The sequence below is a fragment of the Sciurus vulgaris genome (assembly GCF_902686455.1).
Source record: "Sciurus vulgaris genome assembly, chromosome: 11".
Taxonomy (NCBI): domain Eukaryota; kingdom Metazoa; phylum Chordata; class Mammalia; order Rodentia; family Sciuridae; genus Sciurus; species Sciurus vulgaris.
Genome location: NC_136472.1, coordinates 19,558,770 through 19,579,211, shown reverse-complemented (window position 1 = coordinate 19,579,211; position 20,442 = coordinate 19,558,770). Strand labels below are relative to the sequence as shown.

General features: G+C 33.9%; 2 protein-coding genes and 1 pseudogene across 3 annotated transcripts in view; 1 reads left to right on the top strand and 2 right to left on the bottom strand.

Moving 5' to 3' along the window:
• The window catches only part of LOC306638432 (olfactory receptor 4P4-like), a gene marked incomplete at both ends in the record, with an annotated part of 109,388 nt that extends 102,043 nt beyond the window's left edge, over window positions 1-7,345 (bottom strand). The window contains 2 exon segments of the mRNA XM_079101717.1: window positions 7,107-7,288; window positions 7,291-7,345. Coding sequence (XP_078957843.1) covers window positions 7,107-7,288; window positions 7,291-7,345 — 237 coding nt within the window.
• LOC306639149 (olfactory receptor 4C16-like) overlaps window positions 1-20,442 on the top strand; it is a 469,263-nt pseudogene that overhangs the window by 373,438 nt on the left and 75,383 nt on the right. The window lies entirely within an intron of this gene.
• Window positions 17,652-18,587, bottom strand: LOC306639026 (olfactory receptor 4P4-like; the record flags this gene model as incomplete). The annotated part of the gene is made up of 1 exon (XM_079102468.1): window positions 17,652-18,587. The coding sequence occupies one exon, from the start codon at window positions 18,585-18,587 to the stop codon at window positions 17,652-17,654; it is 936 nt and encodes a 311-aa protein (XP_078958594.1).

Here is a 20,442-nt window from a genome sequence, read left to right as displayed (position 1 = left end):
ACTATTTTGAAAACTTACACTCTAATAAGTTGGAAAATGCAAAGAAATGGATACATTTCTAGACAATTACAATCTGCCAAAACTGAATCAAGAGGACATAGAAAACTAAACAGACCAATAATCTGTAATGAGATGAAAGAAGGAAAAAAAAAAAAAATAGAGCCTTCCAACAAAGAAAAGCCAAAATCATGTGCATTCCAAAATCTCATAAAGACATATCAAGAAAAGAAAACTAGGGCCAGGTATGGTGGCTGACACCTGTAATTCCAGTAGCTTGTGAGACTGAGGCAGGAGAATTGCAACTTCAACGCAAGCCTCAACAAAAGTGAGGCTAAGCAAATTAATCAGACCCTGTATCTAAAGAAAAACATAAAAAATTGGGCTAGTGATGTGACTCAGTGTTTGAGTGCCCCTGAGTTCAATCCCCAGTGTTCAAAAAAGGAAAAGAAAAGAAAACTAGAGACAAATATCTATGATAAACTTAGATGCAAAAGTACTTAATAAAATATTAACCAATCATTGTTCACAATATATTAAGTAGATTGTACACCATGACCAATTTGCTTTTATTCCAGATGTACAAGGAAGCTTTAATATGTGCAAGTAAATAAATGTAATCCATCAAACTAAAAGAATTAATGAAAAAACACTTTTTTATCTCAATAAATGCAGAGAAGGCTTTTCACAAAATTCAGTACCCATTCATGATAAAAAAATAAAGAAACGAGAGATGGAAGGAACTTATATCAGCATCATAGAGACTTTATGGTATTTGCCTGCAAATACCATAATTTTATTATTCTTTATCACTGAGTAATATTCCATTGTATATATATATATATACCACAGTTTCTTTATCCATTCATCAATTGAAGGATATCTAGGTTGGTTCCACAATCTAGCTATTGTGATTTGAGCAGCTACGAATATTGATGTGGCTGTATCTCTGTAGTTCACTGATTTTACGTCCTTTGGGTATAGGCCGAGGAGTGGGATAGCTGGGTCAAATGGTGGGTTCCATTCCAAGCTTTCTAAGGAATCTCCACACTGCTTTCCAGAGTGGCTGCACTAATCTGCAACCCCACCAGCAATGTATGAGTGTACCTTTTCCCCCACATCCTCTCCAACACCTATTGTTGCTAGTATGCTTGATAATTGCCATTCTAATTGGGGTGAGATGGAATCTTAGGGTAGTTTTGATTTGCATTTCTCTTATTACTAAAGATGGTAAACATTTTTCATATGTTTGTTGATTGCTTGTAGATCTTCTTCTGTGAAGCATCTGTTAATATCCTTAGTCCATTTGTTCAATGGGTCATTTGTATTCTTCATGTAGAATTTCTTGAGTTCTTTATATATTCTGGAAATTAGCACTCTATGTGAAGTATGAGTGGCAAAGATTTTCTCCCACTCTGTAGGCTCTCTCTTTGCATTGCTGATAGTTTCCTTTGTTGAGAGAAAGCTATTTAGTTTGAATCTATCCCAGTTATTGATTCTAGCTTTCATTTCTTGTGCTATGGGAGTCCTGTTAAGAAAGTCTGATCCTAAGCCAACAAGTTGAAGATTTGGACCTACTATTTCATCTATAAGATGTAGGGTCTCTGGTCTGATTTCAAAGTCCTTGATCCATTGTGAGTTGATTTTTGTGCAGGGTGAGAGATTGGGGTTTAGTTTCATTCTGTTGCATATGGATTTCCAGTTTTCCCAGCACCATTTGTTGAACAGGCTTTCTTTTCTCCATTGCATATTTTTGGAACCTTTGTCTAGTATGAGAAAATTGTATTTCTTTGGGTTTGTGTCTGTGTCCTCTATTCTGTACCATTGATCTACCTGTCTATTTTGGTGCCAATACCATGCCATTTTTGTTACTATTGCTTTGTAGTATAGTTGAACTTCTGATATTGTGATACCCCTGGTTTCATTCTTCCTGCTAAGAATTGCTTTAGCTATTCTGGGTTTCTTCTTTTTCCAGAAGAATTTCATGATTGCTTGCTCTTTTTCTGAAAGATACATCATTGGGATTTTAAATGGAATTGCACTTTTGGTAGTATGGCCATTTTGACAATACTAATTCTGCCTATTCAAGAACATGGGAGATCTTTCCATCTTCTACGGTCTTCCTCAATTTCTTTCTTCAGTGTTTTATAGTTTTCATTGTAGAGATCTTTTTCCTCTTTGGTTAGATTGATTCCCAAGTATTTTTTTTTTTTGAGGCTATTGCAAATGGAGTTGTTTTCCTCATTTCCCTTTCAGCTGTTTCATTGCTTGTGTATAAAAATGTTTTAGAGTTATGCATGTTGATTTTATAACCTGCTATTTTGCTGAATTCATTGAGGAGGTCTAGAAGTTTTCTGGAGGAGTTTTTTGGATCCTCTAAATATAGAATCTTGTCATCAGCAAATAGTGACAGCTTAAGTCCCTCTTTTCCTATTCATATCTCTTTAATTTCTTTAGTCTGCCTAATTGCTCTGGCTAGAATTTCGAGGACAATGTTGAATAGAAGTGGTGAAAGAGGACATCCCTGTCTTGTTCCCCCTTTTAAAGGGAATGGTTTCAGTTTTTCTCCATTAAGAATGATGTTGGCCATGGGCTTAGTGTAAATAGCCTTGCAATGTTCAGGTATGTTGCTAGTATACCTATTTTTTCTAGTGTTTCGAGCACGAAGGGGTATTGTATTTTGTCGAACGCTTTTTCTGCATCAATGGAAATAACCATGATTCTTATCCTTAAGCCTATTGACATGATGGATTACATTTATTGATTTACAGATGTTAAACCATCCTTGCATTCCAGGGATGAACCCCACTTGATCGTGGTGCACAATTTTCTTAATATGTTTTTGTATACGTTTTGCCAATATTTTGTTAAGGATCTTTGCATCTACATTCATCAAGGATATTGATCTAAAATTTTCTTTCCTTGATGTTTCTTTGCCTGGTTTGGGTCTGAGAGTGATATTAGCTTGATAGAATGAATTTGGTAGGGTACCCTCTTTTTCTATTTCCTGGTATACTTTGAGAAGTAATGGAATGAGTTCTTCTTTGAAGGTCTTGTAGAACTCGACTGAGAATCCTGTCTGGTCCTGGGCTTTTCTTGGATGGTAGGTTTTTAATGGCTTCTTCTATTTCATTGCTTGATATTGATCTGTTTCAATTGTGTATGTCCTCCTGGTTCAGTTTGGGAGAAGCATATATCTCTAGAAATTTGTCAATGTCTTTGGTAGTTTCTACTTTGTTGGAATACAGATTTTCAAAGTAGCTTCTCATTATGTTATGTATCTCAGTGGTGTATGTCATGATCATTCCTTTTTCATCATAAATTTTAGTACTTTGAGTTTTCTCTCTCTTTATCTATATTAGTGTGGCTAAGGGTTTCTCTATTTTGTTTACTTTCTCAAAGAACCAACTTTTAGTTTTGTCAATTTTTTAATAGTTTCTTTTGTTTCAATTTCATTGATTTCAGCTCTGATTTTAATTATTTCCTGTCTTCTACTACTTTTGCTGTTATTCTGTTCTTCTTTTTCTAGGGCTTTGAACTGTAATGTGAGGTCATTTAGTTGTTGACTTTTCATTCTTTTCTGGAATCGCTCCATGCAATGAACTTTCCTCTTAGTACTGCTTTCATAGTGTCCTAGAGATTTGATATGTTGTATCGTCATTCTCATTGAGCTCTAAGAAATTTTTTATCTCCTCCCTGATGTTTTCTGTTATCCATGTTTCATTCAATAGCATATTATTTAGTCTCCAGGTGTTGGAGTTATTTATGTTTTTTATTTTGTCATTGATTTCTACTCTCAGTCCATTATGATCTGAGAGAACACAAGCAGTATCTCTATTTTTTTTTTTGCATTCCCTAGGGCTGCTTTGTGGTATAACATATGGTCTATTTTCCAGAAGGTTCCATGTGCTGCTGAGAAGAAAGTGAATACTGCTCACTGATGGATGGAATATTCTATATATGTCTATTAAGTCTTGGTTATTGATTGTGTTATTGAGTTCTATGGTTTCTATTGTTGTTTCTTGTTTGGAAGATCTATCTAGTGGTGACAACAGTGCATTAAAGTCACCCAGAATTATTGTATTATGGTCTATGTGATTCCTGAAATTGAGAAGGATTTGTTTGATATACATGGATACACCATTGTTTGGGTCATAAATATTTATTATCGTTATGTCTCCCTGATTTATGGTTCCCTTAAGCAGTATGAAATGTCCTTCTTTATCTCTTCTGACTAACTTTGTCTTAAAGTCCACTTTATCTGATATAAGGATGGAAACCCCCTCTTTTTTACTGAGTCCATGTGCGTGGTAGGTTTTTACCCATCCATTCACATTTAGTCTGTGGATGTATTTTTCTATGAGATGAGTCTCTTGCAGACAGCATATTGTTAGGTCTTTCTTTTTAATCCATTCTGCCAGTCTATGTCTTTTGATTGATGAGTTTAGGCCATTAATGTTCAGGGTTATTATTGAGATATGATTTGTATTCCCAGTCATTTGGGCTTATTTTTGGTTTTTAATTTGGTTGGTTTCTCCTTTGACTGGTTTTTCTCTAAGGTAGTTTCCTCCCTTTGCTGACCTATACTGTTCTTTGTCATTTCCTCCTCATGGAATATTTTGTTGAGAACATTCTTTAGCACAGGTTTTCTATTTGTAAGTTCTTTTCACTTTTGTTGATCATGGAAGGATTTTATTTCCTCTTCAAATCTGAAGGTTAGTTTTGCTGGGTATAGGATTCTTGGTTGGCAACCATGTTCTTTCAGAGCTTGAAATATGTTGTTCCAGGCCCTTCTAGCTTTCAGAGTCTGGGTTGAGAAGTCTGCTGCTATCCATATTGGTCTCCACCTATATGTAATCTGATGCTTTTCTCTCATGGCCTTCAAAATCCTATTTTTATTTTGAATGTTAGGCATTTTCATTATAATGTACCTTGGTGTGGATCTGTTGTGATTTTGTGCATTTGGTGTTCTGTTACCCTCTTGTATTTTATTTCCCATTTCATTCTTCAGGTTTGGGAAATTTTCTGATATTATTTCGTTGAATAGGTTGTTCATTCCTTTGGTTTGTATCTCTGTACCTTCCTCGATCCCAATAATTCTTAAATTTGGTCTTTTCATGATGACCCATAGTTCTTTTAATTCTTGGTTCATATTTTGGTTGCAAATTTTCATTTATATTTTATTTACAACTTAATTGATCTATTTTTCATTGATTTATTTCATTCACTTGTGCATCTTTAGTATCCACCTTAAACCCCCAACTCCCCTTTTTATGTCTTTGTGACTCTCCTTCATTTGATTGAATATGAATATTTTCATTAATTGTATTCATTTTCTCAAATGAAAATCTGAAGTAGCACTTCATCATTGCACATGAAAATTTTCTTCAGGAAAGTACATGAATATTCACATTCAGAGAGGTGAATACATTTTGTAAGTAGAATTGGTTTAGTTCAGTAAAGTGTTCCCACCAATATGAATATAATGTCTTTCAGATAGGTTTTTTTCTTATTTTCAGAATGACCAGTAAGAAATTGTACACATATAAGAAACTGTTACATTTGTTCATATTTTAAATTTATAAATAATATTAGCTGTTTCTCTTTGTTTTTGTTCATTCACTTGTTTTTTGTTTTGTACAATCTGTTGGTTATCTTCTAATTCATATGATGAATTTAATTTGATAAATTTAACTTTGATTTTCCAAAGTAGCTACTTAATGCTCTTAATTTTTCTTTTGCTTCTCAGTTACTTTATTAATTTTATTGAACAATCATAGATTACATTCTGAGTTTTCAGGAATGGAACATTCACATGCACTGCCACCCATATTATGAAAGGGCATATCAGCAATCGATCAGAGTTGATTTCCTCCAGGTTCCAGAGGTAACTACTACCCTGACTTCTGTGATCATAAATGAGTTTACCTATTTTTCACTTTATATAAATGCAGTTACATATATATATACTCTTTCTGTCAATCTCATATTAATCAGTATGTTTGTGTCATTCATCTTGTGCAAGTTTCTTTAACTCAATATTCTGGAGTAGTTGGTAGTTGAATATACCAGTTTACATTCTGCCAGTAGCACTGCCTGGTGGATCCACATTAGTTTGCCTTATTTTAACCCCATCACACGCTCCACTTTTCTGGAGGACATCTCCATCTATATAGACTTGGATTAGAAACCAAAAGGACAGGAGGAAAGACATAATTAAGAACTCTAAAAAATGTCACATAAGAAAGACTTAAGGCAAGTATGTGGAAATAGAGAAAAAGCAAACATTAACAATAATAATAATAATATTGTCCAACTAAGAGTGGTGTGAGCAAATGCTGGAAGGACTGAATTTTGACTCACTTTTATCATATGCTTCATATAAATATTTTTAGAAATTGATATGTATTTACATAATTGTACATATGTATGTGTATGGTGTGATAATTTAATACACACATTCATTGTGTCATGATCAAATATGAGTACTTAGCATATTCAATGCCTTCAATATATATTATCATATCTTCCCTTCTATATATTTAAAAATTGCCAGTAAATAATTTTTCACTGGTCATTCTACTGTGCCATTGCATACTAGAACTTATTCCTCCTATTTACACGTAATTTTGCTTTTATTCCATATTAGTTCTAAGATTTAGGGCTCAGCTCTAAAGTGAAATTCTAAGATGACTTTCATAGAAATTACTTCCCTTCCAGAATCATTTGATGTAACCACATTTTCCTCAAGGTGTTTTTCATCTCCCAGTTTCTCAGCCTGTAGATCAGAGGACTAAACATGGGGCCAATGATGGTGTAGAAAAGAGCAAACACTTTGTCTACTTGAAAAGTTACATTTGCTCTGATGTAAACAAAGAGGACAGGCACAAAGAATAGAACCACAAGTGTTATGTGAGAACTGCAAGTTGAGAGAGCTTTGGCACAGCTCTCTGCAGGTTAAAATCTGATGGTGTATAATATCAGAAAATAGGACACCATCAAAACCACAAAAATTAACAAAGCAGTCAGTCCTTAATTAACAATCACCAAGAAATCAATTCTGGATGTATCAGTGAAGCCAATTTCAACAAAAGATACACATTGCAGAAGTAGTGATCTATCTCATTGGGGCCACAGAAAGGTGAGAAAATAGTGAGAAGAAACTGACTGGCAGAGTGTACAAATCCCCCAGTCCAGCACACCAGGATGATTGTGTTGCACCTCTGCCTGCTCATGATGGCAGCATAGTGCAGGGGCTTGCAGATGGCCATGTAGTGGTCATAGGCCACCCTGTGAGGATGAAGATCTCCATGCTTCCAAGGAAGTGAATGATGAAGAGCTGTATCATGCAGTTATTATAGGAAATTGTCTTCCTTTCTGCTTGTAAGTCCGTAATTAGTTTGGGTGTCACTGTGGATGTGTAGCAAAGGTCAGAGAGTGAGAGGTAGTAAGAAAAAAATACATGGGCTGTTTGATGAGCTGACTGCATGTGATAGAAATCATTATGAGCACGTTTCTCATCCAAATAGCAATGTAGCAAACTAAAAATAATAAAAAGCAGAGAACTTCAATGTTCCTGTTTTGAGAAAGTCCCAGGAGAATAAGCACAGTGACATTATTTCCATTGGCTGGTTCCAGTTCAGTAAATATACATAACAGCCATCTGAAAAGACATAGTGCAAAAGGTCAATGTCAGAAATTTCATGGAGAGTCTGGATAAGAACACTAACATTAGGAAGCTATGCTTCATAAGGAGATTCAGAAAATGAAAATTAATTTTTTAAGAAAAGTGTATTGTTTTCTTTTTCTTTTGGATTATTCTCAGGATGAGTTCAAAAGTTCATCTTTCAGAAACATTATATTAAATTTTGACACTGATAATAAATATATTACAATGAAAAAATTAAAATATAATTTTAAATGTCAAAAGTATACATTTGTGAAAGGAGAACCTTTTTAACAAATTGGACAGGAACACTGGATATTCAAATCATAAGAATCAAAGTTGATTTCTCTAATTCTGCACAGAAATCAACCCAAAGTGGTTCAAACACCTGGGAATTTAACCAGAAACACTGCAACTACCAGAACAAAACTGGCATAGCACTCCAACACATTGGCAGAGGCTCAATAAGATGACTAAAGCTCAAGAAATAAAATCAAGAATTAACAAGTGCTATGGCATCAAATTCAAAAAGTTTCTGCACATCTAAGGCAGAAATTATGAGCATGGAAGGAAAGCCTACGGAATGGCAGAGCATCTTCCAACATGGAATCAATATACAGAATACATAAATAACTAAAAACTGTGAACAGCAATAAACCAAAAAATAAATGAGCAAAGGAACTACACAGAAATTTCTTAGAGAAATACAAATAGCCATGTGTCCATAGTTATTTTATTTAATGAATTTCTTTAGAATGGTGAGTTAAGAGGTACTGTGCACTGAATTAGAAGAAGATATATTCCATGATTTTATAACCATGGAAAAATGGATTCTATTGGCATGTATAACTAATATGAATTAATAAAAAAGAAATGCAAATGGCTCTGAAATGTATAAAAAATATTCAGCATCCTTATTAAACAGGGGAATACACATTAATCAAAATTACACAGATTTCATCTCACCCCAGTCAGAATGACAATTATCAAGAATACAAATAGTAATTATTACTGGTGGGAATATGATTGGAAAAGTACACTTACCCATTGTTGGTGGAACTGCAAATTAGTACCCCCACTTTGAAAAGCACTATCGTGATTGCTCAAAAGTTTAGAGATAGAAATGTCATATGACCCAGATGTCCCACTCCTTGTATGTATCCAAAGGAACTAAAATCAACGTTCTATGGTGATATACATATACCAACGCTTATAACAGCACAGTTCACAAAGGTTAAGTTATGGAATCAGCCTAGATGTCCAACAACAAACAAATGGGTAAAGAAAATTTGGTATACATACATCATGTAGTTTTATTCATCCATAAAGAATAAAATTACATCTTTTTATGATATATGGATGGAACTAGAGAACATCGTGCTAAGTGGAATAAGCCAGTTTCACGAAGTCAATGTTCATGTCATATGCAGAAGCAAGAGAGAAAAAAATTAAATTAAATAAGGGGACGGTATCATGAATATAAAAGGGAGACAGAGCAGAGAAAGGATATCAATGGAGAAAAAACAGAGGAAATGGGGAGATACTATGAAACACAGTCTACCAAATTATGCTCTATGCAATACCAATCTTTGACAGGGTGTTCCACTTAACTGTATGATGATAATGCACTGATTTTATTGATAGAAATAATACTAGAATTGAGATCAGCAGAGTAGAGCAGTAATTCAGGAAGAAAGAGGTGGGGAGAGAAAATGATGTTTCTGGGGAAGAAGGCTGAATGACTTACGGTGTGTGTAGACAAGGATATGACACAATAAATCCCACCCTAAGTATAATTAGAATGCACCAAGACAAACATTGATTTTTAAAATTATTATTAGTTCCCAAATACCTCCAAATATGCAACTGAGTACTTGTAAAGGACATAGTATTGGAGTCTTATAAACTCAAATACCATTAAAGATAAAAATATAATTCAAGTATAAGTCAAAGAAAAAGAGTTATCATACACAATTATTTTTTCATATGTGAAGTTCAAGAGTGGTCCAAAGTAGTGGTAGACATTCTACCTCAAAAACACTGTACAGTGAGTTAGAAATAAAGTTCTAGATTAATACCACACACACACACACACACACACACACACACATACACATATATATATATAAAATCACAGGCATGTGTCCAAGGAAAGTAGAAGATAAATACTCTCCATTATTTCCTTAAGAGGTTCATGCAATTTATTTAAGTATTTTCTCACTTTTTCCCCTTTATTTTACTTATGATTTTGGTAATAAATTCTCATAATTCATAACATAAATATGTTTCCCTCTGAAGGAACTTCAATGACAATTGCATATTTAAATTAATCACATAATAACACAATAATTAAAACTAAAGGAAGGGAACATAAGGCCATTTCACTTGGATGGTTTTCTTCTTCACACAGCACATGAATTTTTGAAAATCAAGTTTTTCTCAGTTTGAAAGTGGAGACCGAATTTCTGCTTTCTATCTTGTGCACATTATGGCTCCTGTCAAACCCCATGATGAGCCCTGACACTGTGTATTTCAGTTAAAAAGCTTTTTGATAATTTATGGGAAAAGGTTTATGCCACCTGTGCCTTTGTGTAGAAACCACTTTATGTCTTTGCATTAAAGTAACCTCACCGATAAAATGGGAGAGCAGCCTGGACAAAGGGTCACAAAATGGTTATGAAAACTAAAGTAATCAAAAATGACCAACGTGTCCTTAACTTATGCGCGTGATTTTATACACACACACACACACACACATATACACACACACACATACGCATGTATATTTATTTAAATGCTAGTGTTAGCAGATTGGTACTCTTAAAAGTTGTCATTCACACAGTCCAGTAAATTTGACTCCAAGGAAAAAATGAAATTTTGGAATCATGATATTATTTAAGCAGGAAAGAAGCTTTGAGGATTGCCAGTCACATCTCCTGCTTCTCAACAAAAGGATTTCTAAACAAACACCCTTCCTAAACACCCTTTAGGAACTACATCTGTCTGTTCTCCAGGCTGAGGGTAAGGCTTAACTTTGCATTCCTCACTTTTCATCTCATTTTCTTTGCACACATGTGGTTCATCATGTATAAACTGCCACTGATTTTCTTACCTTCTTAAGTCTGGAGTTTGAGAAGGTGGTAGGTTTCTATACCTGACTCAGCTGACAATTATAAATGTGAGCTCATCATTTTCTTTCCTTCTACACTCCAAAATGTGACACATCAATCCTCTTCATCTAGTTCTAGGCTTCAAATTAAAAAATAGATGAAGAAAAACTTTGAAAAGAAAAATCACAATGCTTTACGATCACAAATGCATCATTATGTTTAACTCAGTTTGATGAATATCTAGAAGTGATATCACATTAGAAAGTGTAAAAGTTAATTAAGGATTTCCTGATAAAGTATATGCAGGCCACTGAGCAATCACTAAGCCAGTCAGAACTGTAAATTGGAATTCTATGAGTCCAGAAATGAATTTATACCTAACAGGTAAAGAGTCAAAGTAATTTGATATTTAATATGCAAATCTTTGCTGTGTTCATAATTATTTTATTCTGTACAAATCAGAGAGCCTGCAAACTTACTGGCTTGAGACCATTTAAGCCATTCTAATATTGATATAAAAATGTCAAAATGGGATGACAAATAAAGCCAAACACTCCAAGAATAGAAAAATGCAGCCAGTAAATAAAAACTACATACAAAACCTGTTCCTCTACTACAATATAAGCCTTTAGAAAAGGGTGAGCTATATCATTAACAGTTTAAAGAGCACCAAATCTCCAATTCCCAATTTCCTAAAACCACAAAATTTCCTCTGTGATTACAAAGAACTAGGAAAGAAAAGGTCAGAAATTGTGTTCTACTCTAATTCTTCATTCATTTTAATTTCTATCCTCTCTCGTGGATTTCAATTTGTAAAACAGTGAATCTAGACTTAATGATTTTTAAGAAACATTTTAGATTTTGCAATATTTTTGATCTCTTCATCATTGCAAAAAGTAAACTTTTACATAATCCTTAAATAGAGGAAAATGAAACTACTGAGACTTCATCTGTAGTTTTGCTATGGGCAAATGCATGGTCTCAGTAAGCTATTTAAGAACACCACCCATGTGTGGGTTTACTTATTATATTTTCTTATGTTTTGAGCATTCTCATAGGCTAACATTCTTCTGCACTTCATGTAGGTGTTAATTTGTAAATCCTCGCAGCCACTCTAAGAATACTTGTGAACCCACGTTATAAAAGCAAGTACAGTGTAATAAAAATATTACATAATTAGTCCGAGGCCATATCCCTAAAAAATAGGTCAAAAACTACCAACACGGGATCTTGGCAATACATTAAAATTTTGTTCACTTCCCACAGTTCTTGAAAATAACATGTAAACAAAAAACACTTGAAGTTATTATTATTTAAAACAATGTTTACTGTAACTTTACATTTTCACAATTTTTATAATCTAAACCAAAGTAAACTTGTTAGATGCTTAATTTACAAGGTCTTAACTACCTCCAGGACAGAGAGACTGTCTACACATTGTCTGAAATACTGAGATTCTTGAACAGATTTAATTTTGAATTCTAGCTTCCTCTCTAGGAACTGAGTGCTTTTGACCACATAATGCTTTTCTCATCACATCCCTGCTGATGAGTACAGTGCAAATGATCACATCTATTTCTAATTGTATCAAAAGAATTTACATTCAATATTTAATACATAAAAAAGTCATCCAGTCAATTAAGGGAACTCAACAAATTATTTTACTCAAACTTTTTGCTTCCACTTCTTGTCAAATAGAGGCTGTTATTGATTTAAACAGCAGTCATTAAATGTTGAATGAGTAAAACATACAACTTCAAAGATTTAAGACAGTACACAAATGAATCATTTGATAATGTTAATCAGTACATTAACAATCATTGCAAGCAACAAGGAAAGGCAATAAAATAACAGAGATAAGTTAAACATAGACCCAAGTTTTCAGATACTTTCATTGCTTTCTTAGTGACCTGCATAGGGCTCGGGTTAATTCTCTTTCTCTGTGTAGTAGAGAATACTGACCATGGTAGTGTCTGTTGCAAGGATCTCATTTGTCCTTTCAGTCTATGTAACCTGTCAATCACCTTTTCCTTAATTATACATTTTTACTGTGCATCAAAAGTTCTATTGATCTTTTTCTCTTATGTGAAATTTGCTACTCTGGTAAGCATCTCTCTTATGTTTGCTGGTCCCTCTGGAACATTACATCACGCCCTCAACAAAACTCTTCCAATTTATCATCAACCTAATCTCAAAACAAGTTAGTTTATCAAATTCAGACAGGATGTCTCTACTTCATTTTAACTGAGAGTCACTCTGATTTCAATAAAATGGAGACAAAACATGTATCACACGGACAGGATAAAGAAGGGGAGAAATAACTCACCACACATGTTCCCAGCCTTCAATAATTATGAATGCTTTTCTCTTTTCTCCCTTTATACAGTTTTCTCTTTTCTCTTGGAAATTGACTATTCTCCTACTGTCCAGATGATTTTATTTCAGCTTCTGGAATTTACATTTCATTCTGCAAAGACTACCAGCTATTCATAGAAAGAATAAAAAAAGAGAGTGTATCATTTTAGAAATAACTGACACCTGTCATGCATCCAAGTATTCACCCAAACAGTGCAAGATCATGTGATAAAAACAGGAGTTTGAAGGCAAGTGGAATAATTTAAAAACCCAAAGGAGTAAAGTCATAATCTACATTTGCATCCCTAAAATAATTACTAGAATATATTCAAATTCACAGGATGCTAAATACTCAATGAAGCAAACTTTTAAAGCATAATTTTTAGTGTGTATATTCTGAAGCTTTGATTGTTCCTTCTATGTCTTTTGGATTTACCTCCCCAGATCCTAATTTCACCAGGTCCATTTACTCTAGATTCAAATTAGCAGATCTGCTGAAGTTAGTCTAGGATTCAGACAATAAATAGTATGAAAAGCCAGTTAACTTTGCCGGTGATTGAGGCATCTCTCTTATTATACTTCCTCCAGGGCTCAAGTGACAGATTTCACTGATGAAAACAAATTCAAGGATTTTTTTTTTTTTTTGAACAATGTATTCTTTCAGTAATCCTCGTAAGTAGACTCAGCAGAGAGGGTTATCTTAGACTCTTATGATAGGAAATGTGCTTCATCGTTCCTCAAAAAGTGCATTTATTATACAATAAATGGTTTTAATTTGCTTATAAAATATAGAATTCAAAATTTAAAACTGACAAATATTTTTATTGTTTTATGTGGAAACAATTTAGAAATCTTCCAAAGATGTTGAAAAAAAGATACAAATATTTTAAGTTTTCCCATATCATTTTTGTTTTCATTCACTTTTTCTTCTTGAACATCTGTGCCTGAGGTTAGAGCTGACTTGCAGTGGGCTATGTGAGCAGAGCAAACCACAGAAAATGCAGCTGAGCACTGACTCTGTCTAAGCAGAGTACCAAGCATTCTCGGGCCTTCTTCCCACTGACCTGATGAGGAAGACTCCTGTTTCCTTATTTTCCCAGAAGAAATCCCTGGAAGAGAAAACATATACATTGACTTAGGTGGCAGGGAAGGAAGAGTTACCACCAACAGTCAGGAAGACAGTTAATTCTGGGGGAAAAGAAGGGGTGAGGCCAGGAGAGGACGTGGTGCAACTTTGGAGATCATGGCAGCATCTATTTCTTGATTTTGAAGGTGAATATAGGAATACCACCTTTGCTAATTCTTTTTTCTCTCCTTCCTCTTCCATTCCTTTTTCTTCTTCCTTCTTTAACTTCTTCAAGTTTCCTTATGTAATAAATTTAATAACTTGATAATGTGAAAAATATGTAAGAGACCCTAAAATATTCAAGGTACCAAAGTTACCAAAGGAGTAAGGGTCAATAGACCCCCAAAGATTTAACTTGAAGGCAATTCTAGGGGTTTGTCTTTGGACTTCCTACACTGAATGAAGCCTGCCTTGACGTTACCATACATCAAATGCCTACTCTGTCCTAGGTAGTGCTTCCACAGCTACTTCTCTCCTCAACACAGAAGACATTCTTCCCTGGCATCCCCTGTGCACCTCTTGCTCCCCTAACCTCATAAACTTTCCTGAGTCTCTGCTCTGGGACTCCTGTACCTGTCGCTGTCCAGACTCACTTTCTCACCCAGGGAGAATATTTGCATGGGTGGATTCTTTCCTCCAAAGAGAAAGCATCAAAATATGTCTTTATTTTAAATTTTATAAGAAAGTTAAATTTTTATGTGCATAAAATATAATATTTCTTGATATAACTACAAGTACCACTAAGATACTTGTAGGTATACCTTGTTTAAACAAGATCGATTCCTACTGTACATATATTTTTCAAACAATTAAAAAAATAATATGCCAGGAACTCTTGAAAGAATGAGAATAAAGAAAAAGAGTTGCTTTTTTATTTTCAATGATAATTACATGGAGCAATTAAGAATATTTTAGCATGTCTTTTAACCATTTTATTTTATATTTTTGAGTATTGCATGTAGTTTGTAAATTCATTTAATGAATTTCTCCTGATTCACCTAGATTTGGACAATGAGGGAATGATAGAATGACATTCATTTCAAAGTTTAGTGATTGAGTTATTGATCTTTTTTATTTTCACCAGTGTTTTATAACATGTGGACTTTGGACTGGACACAGGGTTGCAAGCCTGTAATCCCAGTGACTTGAAAGGTTGAGGTAGGAGGATCCTGAGTTCAAAGGCAGTCTCAGCAAAAGAGAGGAGCTAAGCAACTCAGAGACCCCATCTTTAAACGCAGTTCAAAATCATGCAGGGGGTGTGGCTCAGGGGTTGAGTGCCCCTGAGTTCAATCCCTGGTACTACCATCCCGCAAAAAGATGTGCATTTGTTATAATAAAAAATGCATTATTCATTTGTATTCTGACTTGACTCTTGAGTTTTTACAGTGATTCATCAAATGTGATGTTTTGAAACTGCTTTTAGGAGAAATGTGGAGAATTTTTGATCAAAAAGAGCATGTAGGTTGGATATATTATGAAATCAAATGAATATGAAGGTGTCATTTTCTAAATTCATAAATGGCAAAAGGACTAAGAATAATACTTATTGCTGTCATTGTTTTTATCCTGAAATGACTAGTCATTGATATATTGTCTTCTGCCATTTAATATTACAGAATGATCCAATCTGAACAATATTCATTTTGTAAAAGTAATTTTTGAAAAATATAATTTATATAATGATTTTCCGATATAAATTGGTTCAGTTTGCTTTCCATATGATTTTTTCCATTTCTTCTCCTCCAGACTCTATTACTTTTGAAATCTCATTTTGAAATTGTACTACATTTAGATGTCAAAATATTCATTATGTTTTTAAAATAAATTGTTAATATTTTGGTTTTTACCTTCTCCTATTTTACTAGGAGAAATTTTCTAGAGGATAACATAAAATTTATTTTTAATTTTTCTCTGGTTCTTTTGGAAATCTCTTTCCAAAATCTACCTTTCACTCTATTTAAAATTGATGTATTTCCTCATTATACATATTGGTATGTTTTTACTGTCACATATATTCAGTGTTTTTAGTTTCTAGTTTTCTCAAACATAAAGGAAAGAAAAAAATACACACAAAAAGAATTATGCTCCAGCAGAATTCTTTTTATATCATTTGTCTTATTTTTCTCTACAATGGTGATTGAATTCCTTTCTCTTGTCTCTGTATAGGGACAAGCTGACATGCAGTCTTTACCCAAATGAACAGTCTTGGAGCCACTCAGTAATGCAGCTCTGCTGGAAAGAGATAGTATCTAATTAATTGTTCATCCTGTCCTTCTACATTCAACTACAGTAAATTTAATAAACAACATAAAGGAAAAATCATTTTTCATTAGCCTCCTTTTTGTTTCTTAAATTGGTACATCTCAATTACACAGAATCATGTGTTTCACGTTCCATGTTAACAGAAATATGAAACAAATTTAAATCAATTTCAAGCATATCTACTGCCTCCATCATCTTGGCCTTCCTCTTTGAATTCCCTCCCTTCACCATACTGGTCACCCCTCTGCATTCATGGTGCCCTCCCTCCAGTCTTTTCCCTCCAGCCTCCACATAGAAGGAACACACAGTAATATCCTCCTGAGCCTGGCAAATTTTGCTCAAATTTATGGCTTCCAATTCCACCCATTTTCCCAAATATTGCACATTTTTTTCTTCTTTATGACTCAGTAAAACTCCATGGTATATACATACCATATTTCCTTTAGGCACTCATCAATTTACGGACACCTTGACTGGTTCCATAGGGTGGAAATTCACAATTGTTATGTGATAAACATGAGTATGCATGTATCTCTAAAGTATGCCAGAGTTTACTCTTTAAAATCTGTCCCTGCCTCTAATATTTGGTTGTAGTAGGGGCTCTAAGGTAGGACCACCACATTTTACTTATATTTCATATGAATTTCTCCATGTTCTCTTTTTCATTACATAATTGATTTTAGAATCCTATCACACAAGATTGTGTTGATACAACATCACAGAGTAAAACAATAATGCAAATTATTTTTATATCTGAAAAACACTTTTAATCCACTAAAGATCTAAGAAATGATCAAACACATATCTGGTCTCATGCATAAATCACATATTAAGTGATCCTTAAAATTCCACATTGGCATCAGAGTTGATTACATGACAAAGTCATCTATCCTTAAACCATAATATCATACGTATGTATGTGTACACACACACACACACACACACACATATATACATACACTTCCCTACTTGATTTCAGTCCTACAGTCCTACAGGTGGTATTATTTCAGTTGATAATCTCTTGACATTTATCAACAAATTGTTTCACGTCAATAATTTGAAAACCATGAGTACTCCTTGCATCAAGTAAATGTTTACAGCTGCTTACAGTTGGTTGGACATTAAATAGTACAAATCAATTATGTTGCTCTTCTGAAAATACCTTTTGACACCAAACTTTCCTCATGGCCTTTTTCATCTCTGTGTTCCTCAAGGTGTAGATGAGGGGATTGAACATAGGAGCAATAATGGTGTAAAACAGAGCAAAGATTTTGTCCTCAGGGAAAGTGGTAGGAGGTCTAAGGTAGGCAAATATGGAAGGTCCAAAGAATAAGATAACCACAGTGATGTGAGACCCACAGGTAGAGAGGGCTTTGCGTCTTCCCTCTACTGACTGATTTCTTAAAGTGAAGAGAATAATGACATAAGACCCAAACAAGAGAACAAATATTACCAAGGCAGCCATTCCTGAATTGGCAACCATAAGGACACCAGTGATATGGGTATCAGTACAGGCAACTTGCAGCAAAGGAAAAATGTCACAATAGTAGTGATCAATTTCACTGGGGCCACAGAAGGGCAACCAGATTATCATAAAGAACTGGGAAAAGGAGTGGGCAGCTCCACCAACCCAGGCAGCCAAGATCAGGACATTGCACCTGGTTCTGCTCATGATGGTCATGTAGTGCAGAGGTTTGCAGATGGCAACATAGCGATCAAAGGCCATGACTGTCAGGATTAATACTTCAATCAGTCCAAAGAAGTGCATGACAAAGACCTGCAACATGCATTTTCCAAAGGAGATGGTGTTTCTTCCCACTAACTGGTCACCAATCAGTTTGGGTGTCACACAGGAGGTATAGCAGATGTCCATAGAAGATAAGTGACTGAGGAAATAGTACATGGGTTGGTGAAACAGAGAACTGCATGCAATAGAGATTAGGATCAGAAGGTTTCCCACCAAGATGGCAAGATAACAAAGCAAAAAGAATACGAGACAAAATGTTTGTATGTTTGGATCAGAAGAAAGGCCCATGAGAGTGAATTCTGATATGTTCCTCTGATTTTCCATATACTGCATGCCCTGTGCAAACATCTGAGTATCTGTGGGAAAATGAAAAAAAAAAAAAAAAAAAAAAAAAAAAAGCATTTGCAATAGGATCACAATCATCTAAACATTATCAACAAGTCCTAGAATCCAGTCTAACCAATCACAAAAGGTAACTGATAAATCAATATCTCAATTATATTTGTTCTTCAGATACGTAACTGATTTCTTTAAAAATTCTTTTTAACTTTTTCCCAATGTTCTGTCATAATGGCAATACAAAGAATATATTTTATTAATTTTTAAATGTAAGATTTAAAATTGTCATTTACCTAAAAGATGTTCTTTTGTTACTATTTATAACATTTAAAAATCACAAAAATAATTTAGTATCATGCAAAAGTACTTTATAAGTTTAACTATATTCTTTCTTCATGACTTAGCTTTCATTTTATGTAATGTTACCTTTCCCTAAGAGGAAATAGAACAGCTCTCTGATGGATAATATTCCTTGAATCCCAGGTGAGGTCCTTGGGATTGTGGACACTGCATATTAAATATAAGATAGAAATTTTGCTGAATATAAAACAACAAATAGATAAAACTATAGCAAAAATGTATGGGTTTTTCCCATTACTCATATTGTTAAAAGTCATAAGAAAATTTATCTTATTTAAATTTTAGTGTAAAACAGAATGTCTTAAGTTAAACTATAGAATCATTAATATTAATGTCACAAATACACAAAAAAGCTACTTTAGGTTCACAGGTACTTTGATTTCAGTACATTTCATTTGTTCTACTAGAATGAATTTTGAACATAAAGAGTCAATAAAAGATGTTATACAAGGTACAGGTAAGTTGTGTTCAGGGAATTCTCAGCTGTTACGTTTTGCCTGGCTTTTAATGGATTACATCATGGATCCACATACATTGTTCCCTGTAAGATCAGGGTTGGATTCAGAAAATCAATATAAGAGTGCACTACAGATAGCATGTGCTGCTTCTGCCTTCTTGCCTCACTGGTGAGGAATTACATAGCTCCTAAGTATAATTTCTACTTTACTCCTAAGTTAAACATGGCATCCATATCTGATCCTACATATACCAGGTTTTCAGTATCACAGAAATTCTAATGCAACATATGGTGTAATAAGATCAGTATTTTTGCAATTATGTAGTTGTGTTTCTTGTGGTATTTATGACTATTTCAGGTGCTAAAGAATTATAGCTCTAAACAACCTTGCATAACACATTCTGTTCTATCTGAATATATTTGAATACATTAGCAGGGGGCAGTTTCAACCTTGTCATACTCTTTCAATATCTCATTAATACTCCAAACTTTTCCTCTTTAATATGAAGAAACAGGTCTTATCTTTGAAATTTTGTATAAGTTGTATAAGTACTTCAACAATATTTAACTTTGATTCCTTTAAGTGTATTGCCACAATCATTGTAAATGTTACATCATTTCTGAAAATAACATATTACATTCCTTTATATAAATGTACATAAAACAGAAGTGATCTTGAAAACCAATAAACCAATTATTTAAAGTTAAATAAGTTTAGCTATTAGAGTGAGTTTAGAATTAAAATACCCATCAAATTTAACCATATCAGTTTCGGTATAGAAGGAAAACATTAAGAAAAACAGTGAATTCCCCACTTCAGAGAGTTAATATTGTAAAATTAGAAAAACAAAATAGATCTTCTAGTACTTATTTATTTATGTTCCATAAGGATAGTATTATGGATCAGACACAGTAGGGGAAGAATTATTTATTTATGTTCCATAAGGATAGTATTATGGATCAGACACAGCAGGGGAAGAAACTATCACCATAATACTCATACCATGAGATCGCTTTCAACTA